This window comes from Mytilus californianus, unplaced genomic scaffold (genome assembly GCF_021869535.1).
Source record: "Mytilus californianus isolate M0D057914Y unplaced genomic scaffold, xbMytCali1.0.p SCAF_7, whole genome shotgun sequence".
Classification (NCBI taxonomy): Eukaryota; Metazoa; Mollusca; class Bivalvia; order Mytilida; family Mytilidae; genus Mytilus; species Mytilus californianus.
This window is the reverse complement of record NW_026262723.1, coordinates 1,290,737-1,314,447: the sequence shown is the minus strand read 5'-3', so window position 1 is coordinate 1,314,447 and position 23,711 is coordinate 1,290,737. Positions and strand designations below refer to the sequence as shown.

General features: G+C 32.8%; 2 protein-coding genes across 3 annotated transcripts in view; one reads left to right on the top strand and one right to left on the bottom strand.

The window, feature by feature from the left end:
- LOC127709402 (U3 small nucleolar RNA-associated protein 6 homolog) overlaps window positions 1-9,438 on the top strand; it is a 225,244-nt gene extending 215,806 nt beyond the window's left edge. The window contains exons 20-21 of the mRNA XM_052214923.1: window positions 7,930-8,002; window positions 9,223-9,438. Of these exons, the coding sequence (XP_052070883.1) occupies window positions 7,930-8,002; window positions 9,223-9,398 (249 nt within the window). The 3' untranslated portion in view covers window positions 9,399-9,438. The remainder of the gene's footprint in view (window positions 1-7,929; window positions 8,003-9,222) is intronic.
- Window positions 9,439-13,347: 3,909 nt separating this feature from the next.
- Window positions 13,348-16,106, bottom strand: LOC127709408 (zinc finger protein 239-like). Of its 2 annotated transcripts, none has more exons than XM_052214934.1 (2): window positions 16,057-16,106; window positions 13,348-14,766 (listed from the first exon to the last, which is right to left on the bottom strand). In XM_052214934.1, exon 2 carries the CDS (start codon window positions 14,427-14,429, stop codon window positions 13,371-13,373), a length of 1,059 nt encoding a protein of 352 aa, XP_052070894.1. In that variant the 5' UTR covers window positions 14,430-14,766; window positions 16,057-16,106; the 3' UTR covers window positions 13,348-13,370. The 2 variants fall into 2 exon arrangements, with proteins under 2 accessions (XP_052070894.1, XP_052070895.1); XM_052214935.1 differs by having other exon boundaries at window positions 13,348-14,528; window positions 16,057-16,086.
- Between the last annotated feature and the right edge of the window lie 7,605 nt (window positions 16,107-23,711).

Here is a 23,711-nt window from a genome sequence, read left to right as displayed (position 1 = left end):
CAATGGGACAGCAACCCATCTTCACTAGCCAAGGATTATAATCCGACCCACTCCTCTTCACCCTTGGCAGATTAAGTCAGATCTTGTGATCCATGAGGTGAAGAGGAGCGGGTGGGATCATAATCCTTGGCTAGCAAAGACGACAGCAACCCAACAATACAAAAATACAAAAATAAACAAGTGTCTTCTTAAGAATGTCAAGCTTCAACCTGTCCTGAGTCTAGAAAAGTTGTGTACAGAGACCATGTTTAACTTCTTTGTCATTTGGTCTCTGGTGGTGAGTTATCTCATTGGCAATCATACCATATCTTCTTATTTTTATGTTGATAAAAATTAAGATTCAGTTTTAACATTTGATATATTTAAACAGAAAGTTTGATTTATTTCAAAGTGATATGGAAAGCACAACATTTAAATGCAAAATTATGACATTTACATGAGTCAGTTTATTAACTGAATTTGAGATTTGACTACCAGTAGCTATAAGAAGAAGAGTTTCTGTTGGTTTGTCGTTTACAGATAGATTTGTCTATATTAAATATTTTAATACTAAAGAATGCTATTTATTATAACAAATTAGGTAATGGGAAAATTTATATTAAAATTTAACTAGGAACCAATGGATTCTGGTTTAATTAATTCTAATTTATTGACTTTGGACATGCAAGGTGTATGAAATATGTATTGAAATTAATATCAGTGAGTTGGTATCTGAATGCTGTTTCCCCTGTTCTTTTGTATGAATCATTTAAGATGTTGAATAATGTTTATATTATGTGAGATTTAACCTCTTTTAGTTGAAATATAGTTTTGTTTCTTTGGTTGCTAATTATTAATTAAAATGGGTTTTGCTGACTAATGTTTTTAAGCTTGAACAATTTTCTGCTTATTTAAAGGACTATAAATCTATTTTGTGATTTAGTGACCCTAAAACTAGAAGCACATTAATGGAGATAAAAATATATTAAACAGACATTGATGGGTTTTACTCATTGTTGAAGGCCATACGGTGACCTATAGTTGTTAGTTTCTGTGTCATTTGGTCTCTTGTGGAGAGTTGTCTCATTAGCAACCATAACACATCTTCTTATTTTTATATTAGTTTAATACCAATTCAACAAAAAAATAAAATATAATTTTCCTGGTTTCAAACATTAATAAACGTGGATTAAAGAAATAATATTTTGCTATAAGCAGTCAGTTTGATTAAATTTTATCAAGATAAGCCAAAAAACACCCCTGGTGTATTATTGACTTGCAAGTCAATAATTCAACTCATTAGAATCTGTATCGTGTAACCTTAAATCTAACCTTTAGTGGAAACTGGTTGCACATGTACTCCACATGTGATTCATTCATAAAAAAGAAAAGAATGTCAACTTTGAAACAAGGCAGACACTTGGAATAACCATTTCATTGACTGATCCTGCCCACAAAATCATTCTTATACAGGTAAAACAATGATTTATATATATATTTAACCTATATCAAGAATTCAAACAGACCTATAAAAATTCTGTTGCCTGTGCTGGCAATCTGTTTATGTTTATATTTTAATCAGGTTATATGACCTTCAGCAGTCTTCGGAGGTCATCTCAAGGATAATTAGATGGCATCTGGTCTATAATACACATGAATTGCTGATATATTATAGTGAACCCATGCTTTGAAAATTGTTTCTTTTGGACTTTTGTAAATTGGATAAACGTTTTAGTTTGTTATATATAAAATGTCAGAATTTGGGTAATATCAGGGAACATGAATTTGACAGTTAATGCCCCTTTAAGAAAAGAGAAAATTTGGCAAAGAAAATATTAAGTAGACAAAAATGGCCAAAAAATCACAGAATACAAAAATGACCCCCCCTCCTTTTCCCTTTTTTCCATCATGACCCTCACATAATAAACTTAACTATCAAAGATCTGCCATCCCTATCAATTTTCTAAATATTCAAATTCCAGTAGGTTACCATGTGCTGCTGGCTCTTATAAAAACAAATACAGATATCTCTTTGAGCTCAATGAGACAGCAAAAATTGGCTAAACCTTATTCTCTAATTTTTGTGCTATTTTTACATTTCTTGACCGGTGTGAGAAAAATATTTCTCCTCACTAGTGAAAAATTTGTTCTCAGCAAATGATTGGTCGAAATCTAATTATGACGTCAAATTTTCTAGGTTTCTTCTGAATTTTCCCATTGTGACGTCATGAAAAAAGGTGACCATGCCTGATGACGTCACATATAAAGAACACAACTTTCAGAAAATCTTTGAAAAGGAAGGATAAGAATCATTAGAGAAACAGATTCCACCACTTTAACTCGTGTATTACGATAATTCTCCACTCTCAACAGTTAAATTTAAAGTATTTAAAAAGCTCAGCAAGCCTCGCGCTTTAAATATTAAAATTTAACTGTCTCGAGTGGAGAAATATTGTAACACACTTGTTGCAGTGGTGAAATCTATATTTCTATAACTTGATAAAATATATTTCTTATCATTTAAACCTCATCATTAAAACTTTCACATTTTATAAACAACATTTCCTTTTAAGTTTCGATTTCTATCAAATAATTTTCAGTTGATATGATCCGAATTAAAACTTATCAAACAAAATAATAGCATTACAGCTATCTTCAAACAGTTCTTATAGTCCTTAAAAATCAGATATTTCAAATAACGAGTTATCAGTAGGAAAATTGGATTATGGGATGCCAAGATCGCTCAGGTGTAATATCTACATATGAAAAACAGCAATGATAACACCAAAGGTTGGAAATTTTCCACTTGACCTGCCAAGCGGTTGCAATATATCTGAAGTTTGTTGATAAAAAAAAGTCAATTTTTCACCATTCATTGAATTTATAGACATATTTCAATAAATATCACAGAATAGATTAATGGGTATGTTAAAACATTTATCAGCGAACTGCCAATGCTGACAAAGACTTCATCTCATTTTGTAGATATAATCTGCTTTATTTTGACAAGAAAGCATGAAATTTGAGATCGGATTAACTTTATGTCTGGATTTATACTTTCAATTATTTAAATGCACCAGGACTGAGCTCTACTTTGAAATTTGAGGAGTATTCTGTACAAGTTTGTTGTCAGTTTTTATACTGAAACGATGCATAACCATAAAAGACTAGAATTTTTAATCTGTGTATCACAAAGGAAAAAAGAATTAAAAGTGTTATCTCCCAAGAAGAACAGGCAAATTTGACATTTAAAGTTTATTTTAAAACCAGTTATTTTTCTGTTATTTGGTTTATTTGCATAGTGGGTTGCAAGATTGCGATATAAGGTAAAAGTACAGTTTTCGACAAAGTAAATTATAGATAATTTTTGTCTAAATTCAGATTCAATTTTTCTACCCCCGGCAAATAAAGTTTAGAGAGTGCATAGGAATCAGCTAGTCTGTCCCTCCATCTGTCTGTCAAGGCAGATAGGAATCAGCTGGTCTGTCCCTCCGTCTGTCTGTCAAGGCAGATAGGAATCAGCTGGTCTGTCCCTCCGTCTGTCTGTCAAGACAGATAGGAATCAGCTTGTCTGTCCCTCCGTCTGTCTGTCAAGGCAGATAGGAATCAGCTTGTCTGTCCCTCCGTCTGTCTGTCAAGACAGATAGGAATCAGCTTGTCTGTCCCTCCGTCTGTCTGTCAAGGCAGATAGGAATCAGCTGGTCTGTCCCTCCGTCTGTCTGTCAAGACAGATAGGAATCAGCTGGTCTGTCCCTCCGTCTGTCTGTCAAGGCAGATAGGAATCAGCTGGTCTGTCCCTCCGTCTGTCTGTCAAGGCAGATAGGAATCAGCTTGTCTGTCCCTCCGTCTGTCTGTCAAGGCAGATAGGAAACAGCTTGTCTGTCCCTCCGTCTGTCTTTCAAGGCAGATAGGAATCAGCTGGTCTGTCCCTCCATCTGTCTTTCAAGGCAGATAGGAATCAGCTGGTCTGTCCCTCCGTCTGTCTGTCAAGGCAGATAGGAATCAGCTGGTCTGTCCCTCCGTCTGTCTGTCAAGGCAGATAGGAATCAGCTTGTCTGTCCCTCCGTCTGTCTTTCAAGGCAGATAGGAATCAGCTTGTCTGTCCTTCCGTCTGTCTTTCAAGGCAGATAGGAATCAGCTGGTCTGTCCCTCCGTCTGTCTGTCAAGGCAGATAGGAATCAGCTTGTCTGTCCCTCCGTCTGTCTGTCAAGGCAGATAGGAATCAGCTTGTCTGTCCCTCCGTCTGTCTGTCAAGGCAGATAGGAATCAGCTTGTCTGTCCCTCCGTCTGTCTGTCAAGGCAGATAGGAATCAGCTTGTCTGTCCCTTCGTCTGTCTGTCAAGGCAGACTTCTTTATCCTTTATTTGATTCATTTCAAACTTCACTTCAGAATTATAGATAATGATATGTGAAGAATATATTACTATGGATTCATTATTAATCATGGGATACCAATTTTCTAGAATTCCGTGGGTATGTGTAAACCATGAATTTAAATGGATTTTTTATAGGCTTGTTACTATAGACTTTGGCAAAACCAGGAAATCAAATATCTACAAAAATACAATTTTTCCTTGAGCCACGAAAATTGGAACCCACTAAAATAAATGAATGCCCCTTTTACCTTTTTTAGAACTGACTGTCATCTCAACTTCCCCTAAATTATTTATCATAACTTCATGAAACTTAAGTACATTGTTAGATCTTAATATGTAGGATTTTTTTATTGATCTTTATTCTGTTTATCCAGAATTATGCCCTTTTCACTGTAGAAACTTTGACCCTTTTCAGAACCGACCTTGTCATCAAAACTCTTCCAATAGGGTTTATTGTATCTACATGCAAATTAATACATTTTTAGATTGTAGTATGCTGCTGTGCATGTGAAAAGGATTTTTTAGTCTGCTCAGTTTTCCAAAAATATGCTCCTTTCACTCAAGAAATTTTGGCCTTGTCTAGCACCAACCTTGTCATCACAACTCCTCCTACATGTTTTATCATGTCTTTTGTTAGACCCTAATATACAGATGTGAGAATGATAATCCTGTCCATTGACATATCCTTCAATCATGTCATAAAACTTTTCTCTCAGATAGTTTATGGCTTGATATGTTCAATATTTTGTCATGTAAGGGCCTGAGGGTGACTATATGGTATGGGTTTTACTCATTATTGAAGGCCGTGGATTGACCTCTGGTTGCTTTAAGTTACATCTACATCATTTGGTCACTAATAGATAGTTATTCTATTGCCAATCATAACACATCTTATTTTATACAAAGGGAGATAATTCAAATGTTATCTTGATAAAACCAAATGAAGTTTTCTGTTTCAATGCAGCAAATAGCATTATATCAGCACAACTGTCAAGTGACTTACTGTTGGTTCATTATTATTTGTGGGATATCAATTTTTGTGGATTTCACGGTTAAAGGTGAACTACACATTTCAATGTTCAGCAAGGTACAACATTTCTATATAATTGAATGCAGACTTTGGCAAAACCATGAAAATACAATTTTCCCTCAATCGACGAAATTTGGTACCCAATAAAATAAATGAATCTACAGTATCCTTTAAAATAGATGACTATATGTGAAAGTAACATAATCAGTTTCCATCCACAATTTATTCTTTTTTTGATTGCATACTTTCCTTTTCTGTATCTTTTCATTCAAGCACAAATTTGTCTTCAAAAATAAATGATAAATGATTTCAGACTTGTTTCTGATTTGATCAAAATTGTGATTAAATTTTCAACAGAATTGCTCAGTATTTAAAAAAAAACAATAACAAAAGCATCATGAAAAGCTATGATACCTTGTACATTCAAGGGTTGTTTAATCCAAAATAGATTTCATGCTTACATTAATCAATTACAAAATATTTAATTCAATGTGTAATTACGAAAATATTTCTCCAGCAATATTTATTTACAATAACACTTCATACAGCAAAGCAAAGTCTTCAAATGTAAAATAGTTTTTCATGTTTTTGAAGAAAAAACATAGGATGTGGTTGTCAGTAAAGTATACATACAGTACAAAAGTCATTTTATTTTCATGTACTTTTAACCAATGATCCTGGAAATATGTGTACTATGTATTTTTCATATGATTTAAGGTGTTTTTTTTTTTTACGTGATGATATTACATACATTTATATTAACTTCTGTCATCTATAAAAATTACAAGTTGATGTTAAAACTACAAATTCATAAAAAAATCTTTGATTCAAACAAAACTATTAACATCTGTTAGGACATGAATCCAAGATTGTTGAACTTTTTTATATTTTCAAGTTTATAATCTAATCAGAAAGATTATTGAAAAGGACTTTTCCATATCTGAGGGTCTGGATGGGATTTACAAAATAAGAGAATAATGGGCAAAGACTGTAGAAAAATGGAAAAAAATGAAAGGATAGAGAAGAAAGGGGTGCTAAAATGTAAAAAATTTAGAATAATGGGCAAAAATGTAAAGAATAGAGAAACGCAGGATCCCCTATCCAGACCCTTATATACTATATTTTATTTGTAAAACATTTTTATTTTTAAAACATTTGTAACATTTTTCTTACATGGGCTGTAAAATCAATTTCTATTGTTGAAGAATGTATTGTTGCCCTTTAGATATCTTTTAGATATTTTTTATGTTAGGTTGCTGTCTCATTGACATGTAACCCACATCTCCTTTGGTTCATTTTCACTCAGTATTGTTTATGCTTTTTGTCGAGCCTGCGACTTTTGTCGCAGAAAGCTCGACATAGGGATAGTGATACGGCGGCGTTGGCGTTAGCTAACTTCTTAACAAGCATTATATTTTAGAAGCTAGAAGACCTGGATGCTTCATACTTTGTATATAGATGCTTTATTGTACGAAGTTTCCATCTGTCATATGTCCATTGTCCTTGACCTCATTTTCATGGTTCAGTGACTACTTGAAAAAAAAAGTCAACATTTTTTGTAATGTTAATTTCTTTCTTATTATGAGTAATAGAATAACTATATTTAGTATGTGGGTACCTTGCAAGGTCCTCATGCCCGTCAGACAATTTTCATTTGACCTCGACCTCATTTCATGGATCAGTGAACAAGGTTAAGTTTTCGTGGTCAAGTCCATATATCAGATACTATAAGCAGTAGGTCTACTATATTTGGTATATGGAATGATTGTAAGATGTACATGTCCAACTGGTAGGTGTCATCTGACCTTGACCTCATTTTCATGGTTCAGTGGTCAAAGTTAAGTTTTTGAGTTTTGGTCTTTTTTCTAATACTATATGCAATAGGTTAACTATAAATGGTGTATGGAAATATTTTATGATGTACATGTCAGTCTCACAGGTTTTATTTGACCTTGACCTCATTTTCACGGTTCATTTCTCAGTGTTAAGTTTTTGTGATTGGTCTGTTTTTCTTCAACTATAAGCAGTAAATCAACTATATTTGATGTATGGAAGGATTGTAAGGTGTATATGTCTGTCTGGCAGGTATCATCTGATCTTGACCTTATTTTCATGGTTCATTGGTCAATGTTAAGTTTTCATGGTTAAGTTTGTTTCTTAGATACTATAAGCAATAGGTCAACTATATGTAATGCCTAAATTGATTGTAAGGTGTACATGTCTGTCTGGCATGGTTCATTGGTCAATGTTAAGTTTTCTTGGTTAAGACTGTTTCTTAGAAACAATAAGCAATAGGTCAACTATGTTTGGTTTATTGAATGATTGTAAGGTGAACATGTATTTCTCGTTTGGTTTATCTGACCTTGACCTCATTTTCTTGGATCATGTTAAGTTTATGTGTTACTTGTAGTAAAGCTTTGTATTAAGGACTATCAACATAAAATCAATGGTTAGTAAAGAAGGCGAGACATTTGAGCGTGTGCACTCTTGTTTATATTACTTTACCACAACATATAGCATTGATTTTTTTTTATTCTCCTGCAGGCAACCTCAAAGATTAAACTATTAAGAAAAGCATATGAAGATGCCACAATGGAGTTTGGGAACAGTAGTGCAGGTAACAAAATCTATTTTGTATAGTAAAAAAAAATCCTACATATAAGATACAAATTTATAATCAGCTTATAAGAAGATGTTTGGTTAAATTCTTAATATATGTGTGAACAAGTATTATTAGGAGTTTTCATTTAATTTGTTCTTTAAATTAGAGAGTAAATATAACTGGAGTTACCATGACATTATAGTATTAACCTATATTTGATTGAGTGACCTTAAGGTTACATAATGAGTAAAATACCTACAGTACATGCATATGTTAGGACATGTAAGAACTTGATATGTTGTCTATAGATTGGTTTCTGTTGACACAATTTGGGCAAGTGTTACTTCCCTTTTGTTGCCATGTTGGAGGTCTAATTGCAAAACATTCTTTATAAATCAGCCTACTTCAACGTGTTGTACTGTCCGCTAGACTTTAGAAAAAGATGTTTACCCAACAGTTTCTTATATTTCATTTAGCCTTGCTTAATTCATTACTCAGATGTAGGGATATCTTATCAGGTTTGTTTTTACCACATGTTTAAATTTGTTTAGTGAAATAATTATATCAACCGTTGTCCCTAAATAATAGTGGCCAAGGGAAATAACTCAAATACTTCAGCTTCTTGACGTCTTCTGGCTATTTGTGTTGCTGTTACGATGACTTGTACCCATATCATCTCCTTGTGTGTAGATTCATTATTATTGTTGGGGTACCAATTTTTCATCAGTTTTGTGGGCATAAGTAAACCATGAATTTAAATGTTCATGAAGCACAAATTTTCTATTGACTAGTTTACAGATTTTGACAAAACCACAAAATCAAATATCCACAAAATATATAATTATTATTATTATTATACCCTGCTTTAAAAAAGTGGGGGTATACTGTTTTACCTCTGTCTGTCCGTCCATCTGTCACATGAATATTTTCCATCGCATCTTTCTCAGGAACTACATCATAAGGATTTCTGAAATTTGGTTTCAGGGTATATATAAGTCAGCTATACCGTGTGATGTGTTTTCAGATTCATCACTCAACAACTTCCTGTTTACTGAAATATTTGGGTGGGGGTATCATCAGTGAGCAGTAACTCGCAGTTTCACTTGTTTTCCTTGATTCATGAAAAATTGGTTCCACCAAAAATAAATCAATCCATAATAATATACTTCACAGGGAGGGGTGTAAAAATTAATCAGATTAGTCCAGATTACTATTATCTTAATACCCTATTTCAGATCTTTGGCTTGATTTCATTAGAATGGAGATGACCCATCCAAAAGGTCAACCTGAAAATGTAGGGACTTTACACTACAGAGCTATCAACCAGTTAGATGGGGAGTTAAACCAGCAGTTTGTTACTGAGTTCACCTTACTGCAGACAGGTCATGACATTGACATTTTGGAAAGCTAGCTGTCAACATTGATTATGTAAAATAAAAGATTGTTTATTATTATGTTTTAGATATTTTCTAATACAATAGTTTGTCTGGAAAGATAAAAAAATACATTTACAAGAAAATGAAAGTTGGCACTTTATTCTGAAGTCAAATATTAAAGTATACAACATAAAATTAATGAGGTCTAGTACATGTAGTATGGTGGTAAATGAGACAACTATCTACCAGAAACCAAAGGACAAGAATGATAACAACTGTACGTCACCATTCTTCAACAATGAGCAAAACACAAACTTAGTATGAAGTAAGCTATAAACTGCACCTACCATAACAAAAGACACATTTATAAGAAGATATAACAAACAGCCTTATTTCTGTTAAAACAAATATGACAGATGGCAAGAAACAGAAACCAATAAATTACAGGTTCCTGACTTTGGACAGGAATATAAAGACTCTGGATGTTAAACATGTTTATTAAGGCTCCCCTAAACCGAGACAGTGGTGAACTGAAAAATCAACTGAAAAAGGCTTGACTCATCAGACTGGAATGAACAAAAAAAAAACTCTAAAGACAATATACACAAAACTACTTGACCAGTTGATATTTGTTATTTCATATATTTGAATACTGCGTAATTATGCATTCAAAGGCGAGGTTGCCTTTCTCAGGTAGTTGGACTTTGTATCTTATTGTCTCGTCTGTGACAAAATTCTCAGAAGAGATATGGGGATGCTATTCAGGTAATGGTGTTAAGTATTTGTATAAAGCCTTATATTTGAAAAGGTAGAAGGCCTGGATGATTTATACCTCATGTTACAAAGTTTGTCATCTGTCCATTGTACTTGACCTCATTTTCATGGTTCAATGATTGCTTAACAAATTTTTTTTTTTGTCATACAAAGAGTACTGTAAATTTAGAAAATTTATTGCGAGGTTTTTATTTTAATGCAAATAATGGGACTACTTGAGTATGACAATAATAAGAACTCACATTCTGTTATTAAATATGTGTATAATATATATCCCTACATAGCTTTTCCTAAAATTGCAATAATTAAACTCCTATTTTTGTTTTAAAAATCTCAATAATACATGCATGCCATAATTTTTTAATTTACAGTAATAGGATAATTATATTTGATATATGGGATCCTTGCAAGATCAACACGTCTGTCAGATAGGTTTCCCCTTGCCTATACTTTATTTCATGGATCAGCGATCAAGGTTAAAGTTACATGAAAAGGTCCATTTCATGAAACTTAATATAGTTGTTTCTTATGATGGTCAAACAATCTGTATACTTTTTGGTGAAAATAAGATTAAAACTTTTTGAGTTACGGGACTTAGTAACTAAAACAGGTGTGTGTTTTTTTCACATGTTGCGCCGTATCTCAAAAACAATTTATGAATATTGCTTTAAACTTTACACACTTCTTAGTTATATTAATCTTAAGATCTGTATACTTTTTGGTGATGATTCAAAATTTTATTTTTGAGTTATTGAGTTTTTTTTTTTAAAAGGGGGGGTTTTCACATGTCACGCCGTATCTCAAAAACGATTAAGATTTATGATTATTGCTTAAGATTTTACACACTTCTTAGTTATATTAATCTAAAGATCTGTATACTTTTTGGTTTTGATTCAAAATTTTATTTTAGAGATATTGAGTTTTTTTGTAAAAAAAAAGAGGGGGTTTCGCATGTCGCGACGTATGTCAGAAACTATTTATGATTATTGCATAAAAATTCACACACAAGACGACGGGCATATCATGCGCTCATGGCGCAGCTGTTTATTACTGTTGCTATTATATAACAAGGCTTGATTCACAGGTAATTTAAAATGTAGATCTAAAGTCTTCCATTGAAAGTGTGTGCACTGCTGTCTACAAACAATAATAAAGAAATGAAGTCCATATTTTGGTGTGGGAAACTGTAAATATCACTCAGATAAAATAAATGGGGAATGTGTCCATGGGACACAGATGATGCCCTTGCTTGCATATCATATATAGTTATAAACATGATAAAGGGACATAACTTAAGAACGGTAAAAGTGAAGCTACCCAAATTTGTACTTGATCTAAGTTTTGTGGTAATAAGTATTGTGTATAAGTTTCAAAAATTTGGTTGAGGCAAACTTAAGTTAAAGAAAGGAAACGAAAAATTCTGCAATTTTTCTATTTGTAATGGGCATAACTCTAGAACAATAAAAGTGACATCCCCAAAGTTCAAACTTGATCTGTTTTTTGTGGTAATAAGCATTGTGTATAAGTTTCATAACATTTGGTTGAGGCTAACTTAAGTTTGAGAACGGAAATGGAAAATTCAGCAATTTTTCCATTTGTAAAGGGGCATAACTCTAGAACGGTTAAAGTGACACCACCAAAATTGAAAATTGATCTATATTTTGTGGTAATAAGCATTGTGTATAAGTTTCATAACATTTGGTTGAGGCAAACTAAAGTTAGAGAATGGAAACGAAAAATTCAGCAATTTTTCCATTTGTAAAGGGGCATAACTCTAGAACGGTTAACATGACGCCTCCAAAATTCAATCTTGATCTGTGTTTTGTGGTAATAAGCATTGTGTCAACATTTGGTTGAGGCAAACTAAAGTTAGAGAATGGAAACCAACTTTGGGACGTACATACGGAAGTACAGACCGACGAGGGTAAAACTTAATGCCCCCTCCGCTACGGCAGGGGCATAAAAATTAAATAAATATTCAACTTCATGTCCTGAAGAAGAATCATTGCAAATTTTCTGGACAATTGATAAAAACAGAAATGGTAAGGTCCTCTTTTTATATGGGGGGAAAGCCATGAAATCATTTTAATAAAAAAAATCAAATTCAAATGCACAATTTCAACAGTTCATGTTTTGTATAAGAAATTTAGAATGTTGAGATGAATTCTAAATAGATAATTTCAAAGAATTGCAGATTAACAAAGTATGATGTGAATGATGACTATGCAAGATTGCAAAAGTGAACACTATGCGTTACTATACATTTTTTGCTATAGTTTCTCTGTTGGGCAACACAATAAAATAGAAACAGAAAATAGTAAGTTCAAAACACGAGTACAGAGATGAGTGAGGGTCTGAATGAGGTTTACAGAATAGAGAATAATGGATAAAAGTGCAGAATAAAGGGCCAACAAAATAAAGAATAGGGAAAAATGTACCAACAAAATAAAATTTTTAAAAATAGAGAATAATGAGCCAAAAAGTTTAAGAAATGAAGAACTCCCTCACCCTATCCACACCCACACCCTCACAAGTTATATTAAAGGTCTGCTACCATGACAACAGGCCAGATGGGTTTTGGGATTTCCACCTTCCTCTGCGGAAGTGGGTAAAGAGTGAGCAAAATTTCTAAACAGTCCTCAGTGGCATCCTTATTACATGTTGTTTCTATTTTATCATCATAAGAATTGAATGTTCAAAACTGTGTAAAAAGTATGTTCAGTTTTTGTATTCACTAGATTTTCAAAATCAGAGATCAAATTTCAATGGACTGTCCATGATGGCCAGGTGGAAAAAACGAACATAATCCTTCATAATAAAGCTTTTTGTCCATCTGAAGCAATTTTCTGGATTTACCTTCATATTAAGAACGCTGAGCTATTTTGTGGCAGTCAGTTTTTATTGGTGGAGGAAGCCAAAGTGCCAAGATAGAACAACCAACCATCTGAGTATCACACATAAATCTGTTACCAATTTTATTGTGAACTAAGCATAATGGCTAAAGGTGTGTCCATATTAACCAGATTGACTAACAGACTTGTTACTATTAAGCCTGCTCCTTTTCCTTAACTTACGTAAATTGTAGTATTTTTGCTGTATTCAATTCCTACATTTGTATTTCTAAATTTACTGGTTTTTTTTGTTACAATTGTCTTTTGTCCTTGACATTTTTCACTCAATAAGCTTGCATTTTAAAACACTAAAAATGTACAAAATGTATGAATGCATTTATTCTAATTTCTATTTTGATGTATATTCACATGCACTCTATTAATATGCCTCTGTACATGCTGACTTAGGCGAAATTCTTTACCACACACACCACACGAAAAGGATTTTTCACCCGTGTGTATAGCATAATGATTTGTCAAGTTGTGACGATTGCGAAATGCCTTATCACACATATCACATTTATAAGGTTTTTCACCCGTATGTATTCTTAAATGAGACCTCAAACTATGATGCTGATTAAAACTGTGCCCACATATCACACATTTGTATGGTTTCTCACCAGTATGGATGCTCATGTGCCTCGTTTTAGAATTTTTCTGACCAAATTGTTTCCCACATACTTCACAAGAATATGGTTTTTCACCAGTATGCGTTGTTGTATGCATCTTAAGGTTTACAGCCAATCTAAATTCTTTACCACAGATACCACACGGATACGGTTTCTCACCCGTATGTTGTCTAAGGTGTATTTGTAGATGTCCACTCTGACTGAATGCTTTCCCGCACGTTTCGCATCTATGAGATTTTTCTCCGGTATGTGTTTTTAAATGTCTCTTCAAGCTGTGATTCTGAGTAAACTCTTTATCGCACAGATTACACTTATAATGCCTTTCGTTAGTATGGGTTTCAAGGTGTCTTTTTAGGTTTCCTTTTTGGCCAAATGCTTTTCCACATTCTTGACATTTATAAGGTTTGTCACCGGAATGGGTTTTTAAATGTGCATTCAAATTACTAATTTGTGTAAACACTTTATCACAAATGCCACAATTAAATTGTTTTTCACCAGTGTGGATTACCATGTGTTTTTGTAGCGTTCCTTTTTGAGTGAACATTTTGCCGCATTCTTCACATTTATAACGTTTGTATCCAGTATGCGTAGGGTAATGTAATTTTAAGTAGCTAGGCTTAGTGAACTCTTTGCCACATAGATCACATCTGTAACATTTTTCACCAGTGAGAGAGAGTTCAAGATTTTCACTACAATTCAACTCTTTATATATAATTTGTTCAGTAATGAGGGATATTTCTCTTAAATTTTCCATTTCCAAAAAAAACCACATATGCACTCATAGAGGTTTTAAATATCAGAAAAACTGTTGTTTATCCATTAAGCTGAGATCTTCGGAAAAAAAGCTGTTCTTTGACCCAGTGAGTGGAATCTGTAGAAAAAAATATTGACACAGTGACCTGAATCTGCGATAAAGCTGTTGTTGACAGAGGAAGCTTGATCAGCTGATAATGTTGTTTCAGAAAAAGTATGTGTGCTTGATTTTCAGAAAAAAAAATGACTGTTGTTGTAACAGTGAGATTGGTCTGGCCCAGAAAAGCTGTTGTTCAATGAACATGTAGAGATTTGTAGAAAAACTGTCCCTAACAGAATGATTGGAGATCAGCAGACTGAAATTAAAGAAACAAATGAATATTATTGACCGAAACAATATTTTTGAGGTGTTTTTTTTTTTTGGGGGGGGGGGCAGTTGTTGGTTTTTTTTAATTATATATGCCATGTACAAATGTATGTTTAATTGTTGTTGTGTGTTTTTTTATGGAGGAGGGGTTGGTTAAGGTTCATCATAACAATTGGACAAATATGGCTGTATTTACACCTCAAAAACTACTCTGTGTACAGACTTACCTGTGCAGTTTGGAAAGTTTTAAGGCCTGGCATCCACTAGATATAAAATCAAATGCATTCTGTGTTTCAGAAAGATAATATCATTTGTGGATTTTGATAGGCATTTTTTTTCATTCCTGCAGAAGGTGTAAAAATAAACAAACACCTGAATTGCATTTGATACTGTCCACTAAGTTACACCCTTTAACTCACCTATAGTTGTGTAGATACCTATTGTCTGTCTATTGTCCATGCCAATCAAGGACAATCAATACAATACAAAACAGTTGTTACCTGAGAGGGAGCATCTCAAAGTTGTATCCCAAATTAGTTTATTTTTACAACTTCTGCAGGAATGAAAAAAATGCCCATTAAAATGCAATAAAGATTTTATCTTTCTGAAATGCATAATGCATTTAACTTTTATATATCTCGTGGATGCCAGGCCTTAAAACTTTTCCAACTGAACAGGTAAGTATGTACTAAGAGTAGTTTTTAAGTTGTAAATACAGCCATTTTTGTCCATTTGTTAGGATGAACCTTAACTGATTCTGAAGGTATTGACAAGCAGTACTGATGATACAAAAATTTAACATTTTTTTGAAAGCAACATGGCAAATTTTTCAAAATTTATAGCAAACACATGCAGATTAGTCAAACAATAAATACACTTTTCTATTGTAATGTCTCGAAAATATTGGATTTTATTTTATCAATAATGTCACTATTTGTGTTCCATACTTTTCGTGTACATTTACATTATAATGTATTTATCTTATTTTATCTTGGATGATGATTTGAGTGTACAAGTTTGTCTAAGTATTAACATTGTTTTAAAAAAAATTGACAAGCACTGGTATGCTTTCAATGCAATTATATCATCATTTGTGTAATGTATGAAATCAAAGTGTCAAGTGCCGGAGTCGCAGTTCATTCTTGTCGATTGGAAGCAATACATTGAAAACGCAAGATAAATATCATAAAATGGACAATTTATTAAACTTTTCAATTAAAAAAATGTAACCAATAAATACAGTATACACAGAAATTACCAATAAATACATTTTACTCACACAAGATTGTCAACCGTCAGAAAATGTGAAGATTTCCCAAGAAAGATAACTCTAAAGATTAACGACCTATCATAGGCGGAGAATCCAAAGATACATTTTATATTGATTTGCAATTTTTTGACGACCAAGGAAGCTCACTGGAAAAAAATTCATCTGCTAAATTTGGGAGACTTCTTACAGAATTTTATATTAAATTTATCACAATTTTTAGGCCTATATATATATTATAGGCAGTGGTTCAAGTATTTGCCGACGGTGCCGGCAAAATAGAAAATATGCTATGTAGCCGGCTCTGATTAAAATATCTTAATTGACAAGCCGGCAAAATAGCATATTTCTACAACATAAAAGCCTAGTTTTTCATATATACTTTTGTACTATAAGTAATTAAACCACTAATTCATAGCCCATTGCTTTTTACAATGATTTGTATAGTGAATCACCAGAGACATATACTTGTATTGTTATGTCTCTGGTATCACTATACAAATCCTTGCTTTTTATGTAAAACCGTCTACCTCATTCTGACATGTTCGGAAAATGGACATCGGGTCCGTTCGCGCCCAATACACGTTCGCACCCTTCACATTCGCACCCCACACGTTCGCCCCCTGGGTCCGTTCCACCCTTTTTTTATTCAAAAACCAGTGATGTTTTTTAGATGCTTATATCAAAATATTTTTATTTTCATAAATAAAAATTCGGGAATTTTTAAATGAAATATTGTTTTAAATTGATTTGATGATTAATTATTAGATGTTAATAATGTATGATTACTGTTAATATGGTGTTTACACATCTAAACTTCAGTTGGTGTTATTGTTTTGTGTTTGAAAATCGTGATTGTTGTTTTAACTAGCTTTGATGTAAATTCTAGCATGTATTTAGCTTGGTATGAGTAAAAACAATGAAGATTCAAAATGTTATTGTTGTTGAGTTTAATAGCGGTTTGGTAATTCAATTCAATTCAATATTTTATTAAAGTCTCATCTCTCAATTATATGGTATTATTACGTGAGTATTTCTGTATTGGCCTTGTTGTTGGTCCGAGGCTTGCTGTATTGGCCTGAGGCGAAGCCGAAGGCCAATACAGCTGGCCAAGGACCAATAACAAGGCCAATACAGAAATACACGTAATGATACCTTTATAAATTAACTACAGTGTTAACATTGTTTTATATACCACAAGAGATAAACATTTTTTACCTTGAAGTGGAACTATCCAAATCTGAGTTCCCATTTATCATGTTTATAAGCTGCAATATCAAATGATCTGGTGTTGTTTCCAGGCGTCTTCTACATTTTCTCATCTGATGAATTTTTCTACCCTTACCAGTCACTATAAAGTGTTACAGTTCATATTTAGACGCAACACATAATTAGTAATACACCACAACGAAATTTGGCAAAAGAACTCCTTTGCGAAAATGGCATTGGAATTTTACGATAAGTTTCTGTTTCATAACTGTTCTTAAATAAATTATATGTTCGAAGTTTGTTTCCACCTTTACCAGATAAAGCTTTCTCTGACTGTAAATTGCATTGCCACTGTTCAACATATAAACTAAACATTTTAGACATAATAGTATTGACAACTGAAGTACTATCAACATATTCTGTAATGATACACAACTGTTCTGCATTACACTCAGACATTTTTTTCCTTACATAAAAATTCCAATTTGTTATGGTATCTTAATATTAAAAAAATATCCAACACAAAAAACCTTTTTAGAAAGTCACTTTATTTTGAAATTTAAAAAAAAAAACTTATTTATAGCAATACACTAACCAAAACACGATTAAAAATATATTCAACACAAAAAAAAACGTCACTTTATTTTGAAACAATAAACAAAAACTTATTTATAGCAATACAATAATCAAAACACGGTTAAAAAATTATTCAACACAAAAATGTTTTTATAGAAAGTCACTTTATTTTGAAACAATGAACAAAAAACAGAAAATGCAGCATATTAGAGCGTACTGATTTTTGGAGTACAAAAACCGATAGTTCGGATTTGAGCAACAGTGCAAATATGCTCACCTATTTTTTTTTTAAAAAGGGGTGTTTTTGATCAAAACCATACTTCTATATAATAACATTTATCAACAAGAGCAATTTATGTATCTCACAGCTAAACAACTGCTAGTAAGTCTGAAGAAAGACGAAACTTATCTCAAAACCAAAAGAGAAAAAAAACCTGAAAATTAGACAGAAACAAAATTTTATTACATACAAACAAATGTGTACTTCATTGATATTCTGTACATTTTGTTTTACAATCATCTTTGACAATCGTATACATGTGACATTTGGACAAATTGTCGTATGATGAATTAAACAATAACAGAAGTGACCACTGGCAAAAATAAAAGTGACCATTACTCCAATTAATCTGATAAATGTGTCCTGCAGACAAATATTAACCTTTTAAAGAACAAGGAAGATCAAATGTTATAAAAACATACCAGCAACGACTGAGAAACAAATTTCATTACCATCAGAATTCACTGCACGTTCACATCGAAATATATAAACGATTCCGGACCAGTGTGACCATTGTAAACATTTTAACTTTCAATCATTCGAATATTTGTATTTCTCATAAAACGATATTATTTTATTTTACTTCACCTTCGTTTAAACTTGAGAAAAATCCTTATTTATATGATGCATGAGGTAGAGGATTTATTCACTCCCAACGATACCCTACAGAGACACCTCAGAAAACAGCCTGGTGATACACTGCATAAATGTGATGTGTGTGCCAGAGAATTTAGTAAAGGTGGAGACTTGAATAAACACACGAGAACACACACTGGTGGAAACCGTCATGACTGTGATGTATGTGGAAAAGGGTTTAGATATCATGGTGGTTTACAGATGCACATGAGAACGCATACAGGCGATAAACCCTATGCATGTGATGTATGTGGCAAAGGGTTTAGTCAGCATGGTAGTTTACGGATTCACATGAGAACACATACAGGTGATAAACCCCATGTATGTGATGTATGTGGTAAAGGGTTTAGTCAGCAAGGGCATTTACGGATTCACATGAGTACACAAACATGCAATACAAGCACAGGTGATAACATATATGACTGTGATATATGTGGCAAACGATTTAGTCATCTTTGTAAATTGCAGATTCACACGAGAAGACATACAGGTGATAAACCCCATAAATGTGATGTATGTGGTAAAGCATTTATTGAACGTGGCGAGTTAAAACGACACATTAGAATACATACTGGAGATAAACCTCATGACTGTGATGTATGTGGTAAGGGGTTTATTCAGCATTATAATTTACAGATTCATATGAGAACACATACAGGCGATAAAATTCATGACTGTGGTGTATGTGGTAAAGGATTTAATCGGTATAGTGATTTACAGATTCACATGAGAACACATACAGGCGATAAACCTCATGTCTGTGATGTATGTGGCAAAGGCTTTAGTCAGAATGGTAGTTTACAGATTCACATGAAAACACATACAGGTGATAAACCCCATGCATGTGATGTATGTGGTAAAGGGTTTAGTCAGCATGGTAGTTTACAGATTCACATGAAAACACATACAGGTGATTAACTCCAGGAATGTTATGTATGTGGTAAAATACTTTTTGGAAGTAGTGACTTAAAAAGAGACATATGAGAACACATAATGGTGAAAAACCTTATAAATGTGATGTATGTGGTAGAGGGTTCTCAGTGAGAGTGGTAATTTAGATAGACACTCGAGAACACATACTAGTAATAAATGTCATCAATTTACTTTTCTGCCAAATAATTTACTTGAAGAAGTGACTTACAGAGATCACATAAGTATGACAAACACCATTAATATGATGTAAGGTGCTTTAGAGTTGTTTTTAGTAGAAATATCATAAAGAGACACATTCTTTCATTTCTTAGGCCATTTTTCTCTATTCTTTAAATTGTTTGCCCATTATTCTCTATTCTTTATTTTGTGGTCCATTTTTCTCTATTCTTTATATTTGTTATAAAAATAGGGAGATGTGGTATGATTGCCAATGAGACAACTATCCACCAAAGTTCAAATGAAGTGATGTAAGCAATTATAGGCAACCGTAAGGCCTTCGACAATGACAAAAAACCATACCGTAAGGTCGGCTATAATAGGCCCCGACATGAAAATATGAAACAATTCAATTGAGAAAACTAACGCCTTAATTTATAACAAAACAGTTTACGAAAAACAAATATGACAAAAAATGAACCAACGACAACCACTGAACTACAGGCTCCTGACTTTGGACAGGCACATAAAGAATGTGGCGGGGTCAAACATGTTTGTGAGCACTCAACCCTCCCCAACCTTGGACAGTGATGCCCATTGTTCTCTATTCTGTAAACTCCCACCACATCCTCTGATAAGAACACATACTAGAGATATGCATTACAAAACAATGTTTTTAATAGATGGGTTTTTTTTTTTAAAGAATCGTTCCCTTCAGAAACACTAAGGTTATTAACCTTTAAATCTATATATGTGAATATTTTTACCTAACCAGTTACCCGGATAATCTTTCGACCGAAAAAAAGGATCTCTCAGGATGAGGTACACATGTATTAAAATATGGTAATTAAGTATAACAGAAATACCAAACTCTAAAACAAATTAAAAAAAGGGGGGTCCATAAAAACTGACAAATCAAACGTAATTTTTTTGTCTTCTTCCGACCTGCAGTAAATACCGGGTCATGTGCGCGTTTTTTGGCTGTGCGGGACGTATGAATTCGCAGCCTCGACTGGTCTCAATTGGAGAAGAGAAAGTGTTGCACTATATATATATTCGCATGTTAATTACCTTTTTTTGGAAGAGTTCATAGGTTGATTGTTGCGAGGCTAAATATCTGTCCCTATCAAATTCAATAGAAAATAATAGAGCAGACATGTTGAAAAGCACCAATAGAAAGATAAAGGCAGTAGCTAATTTGCCGGAACCAGCAAAATAGAGATATGCTATTTTGCCGTCTCCAACATTATAAAAAATGATGACTCCTATGGATACTGTAAAATGGTTTACATTATAAAAAAAATTAGTTGATAGGTTTTTATCTCAGTTCAAGATACACAATATACATAAAATACACACAACATTTTATGAAAACATTGTCAAGCAAAATGATATTGAAATAGTTATTGTAAAAAGAAGTCACAATAAAAATACCGAATTATTTTGTAAGAATGAATTATCGATAAATAAAGGCAACAGTTTTTTTTCAGTACACCTATGCTATTTTTTTTTTTTATTTCTAATGGAAAATGCAGTTGTAAGTAGTCAGAACATTAATAATAAACATGATTTAGATCTATTTTGATCAGATTAAAATATATTTAAGTCCGATTTTTGCGTAATTTATGTGCGTACAGTGTCAGGGTAACACATTTCAAAGGATTTTTTTCCTATTTTCTGATTGCCTTGATATCTGCAAAAGAGACTTTTTTTAGAATGTTAATAATAACTCTAACGAAAAATCGCAGTTTCTTGATGATTATATGTAACATTTTTCTAAACTAAATTTAATCTGCGTATATGAAGTTCATGTACATTCTGTTACCGCTATTCGGTGAGGTCAACAGGGAGGAGATTTATACCATTCAACACAACAACTCAACAACAAAATGTGTTCAGTCAAGCGTACTGGAGGTAAAGGATTTTCACAATACCTTTCATACTACCAGAAAATGTAACTTCATTTTTGGAAATCTTATCAGTATTGTTATTATGTATTTATGTACTGCAACACATATTCCATTTATCTAACTCCAAATCATCTCCTTTTACAAACCCTTTTATATTTCCACACAAGTCACTTAATATATGTCACTTAAACATAAATCATATATTGTCAAAGTTTTCCGAAATTAAATATTTGCTATCAAAATCTAACACACAGATGTGCTGTGTTTAAGTGAAACATTTTTGTCAAATTCTGTCCAAAATAAAGAAATAGATATTAAGGGTTATGAGACAAACAAAAAAGACAGAATTGGAAAATCTGGGGTATGTTTTTAATTTATATTTCTAACATGTTAACCACAATTAGACGATATGATTTGGAAAAGGATGATATAGAGTCAATTTGGGTCGAAATTATTTTTGTTCATCAAAAACCTATTTTACTTGGTAACATATATAGACCACCAAATAGTAATGCAGAGTGGATTACAAAATTTGAATCAATATTGACAAATGTTGATATTGAAGATAAGGATATAATTATTTTGGGTGACTTTTATATTGATTTGGCGTCGAGCAAAATTCCAGCTAAATGGTCCCATTTGAAAAACATTTTTAACTGGTCTCAAAAAGTTTCAGTTCCCACTCGAGTCACACAACCAACTTTCACTTTGGTAGACCATATTTATAGTAATGAACCAGATAATATTCATTTTATCTCTGTTCCAAAGTATTCTATCAGTGACCACTATCCAGTACTAGTATGAATAAAATTGAGAATGGAAATGGGGAATGTGTCAAAGAGACAACAACCCGACCATAGAACAGACAACAGCAGAAGGTCACTAACAGGTCTTCAATGCAGCGAGAAATTCCCGCACCCGGAGGCGTCCTTCAGCTGGCCCCTAAACAAATATATATACTAGTTCAGTGATAATGAACGCCATACTAAACTCCAAATTGTACACAAGAAACTAAAATTAAAACTAATACAAGACTAACAAAGGCTAGAGGATCCTGACTTGGGACAGGCGCAAAAATGCGGCGGGGTTAAACATGTTTATGAGATCTCAACCCTCCCCCTATACCTCTAGCCAATGTAGAAAAGTAAACAGTATATATTAGGTGTAAACAAAAAATCTTCTAACCTAGCTGTGCTAGGAGAGCTTGGTAGATTCCCTTTATATTTTTCAGTTGTATTTTCAATGCTGAAATATTGGTTTAGAATAAAAAATATGAAAGATGGTTTACTGTATGATACCTATATGTGTAACAAAAACATGTTTAATAATAATATTGAATGCTGGTATTCATCCATACATTACATTTTTAAAAAGCTGAATATTCATAATTTGGAGGTAAAGCTCAACTTTTTTATCAAGTCAGTTAAGCAAAAACTTTGTAATAGTTTTGTAAAATTTTGGAACACAAAAAGAAGAGATACAAAGAGTAGTAAATTAGATACTTATTTCAAACTTAAAACTTGTTTTTCGAAAGAAATGTATCTATCTTTAAACAATTTTCAATTGAGAAGTGCCATATGTAAAATCAGAATCAGTGCACATGATCTCAAAATAGAAAGAGACAGGTATAAAACTTTATATATAGAAAAAGACCAAAGGCTTTGTAAGAAATGTACTCTAAATCTGGTTGAAGATGAACAACATTTTATTACTAGTTGTCCAGCATACAATAATGATAGGGAGATATTTTTCAAGGAGATAAACTGTATCTGTCCCAATTTTATATATCTTTCAAATGAGGCAAAATTTGTTTGGTTATTTACTAATGAAAATTTGTCTATACTTAAATATTTAGGGAGCTACATTATTACATGTCTAGATGTTAGACGAAATGTTAATTAATGTATGTAATTATAATGATAATTGTAATGATTTTATAGTTCTGATCCTGCCTGGAATTAAATGTA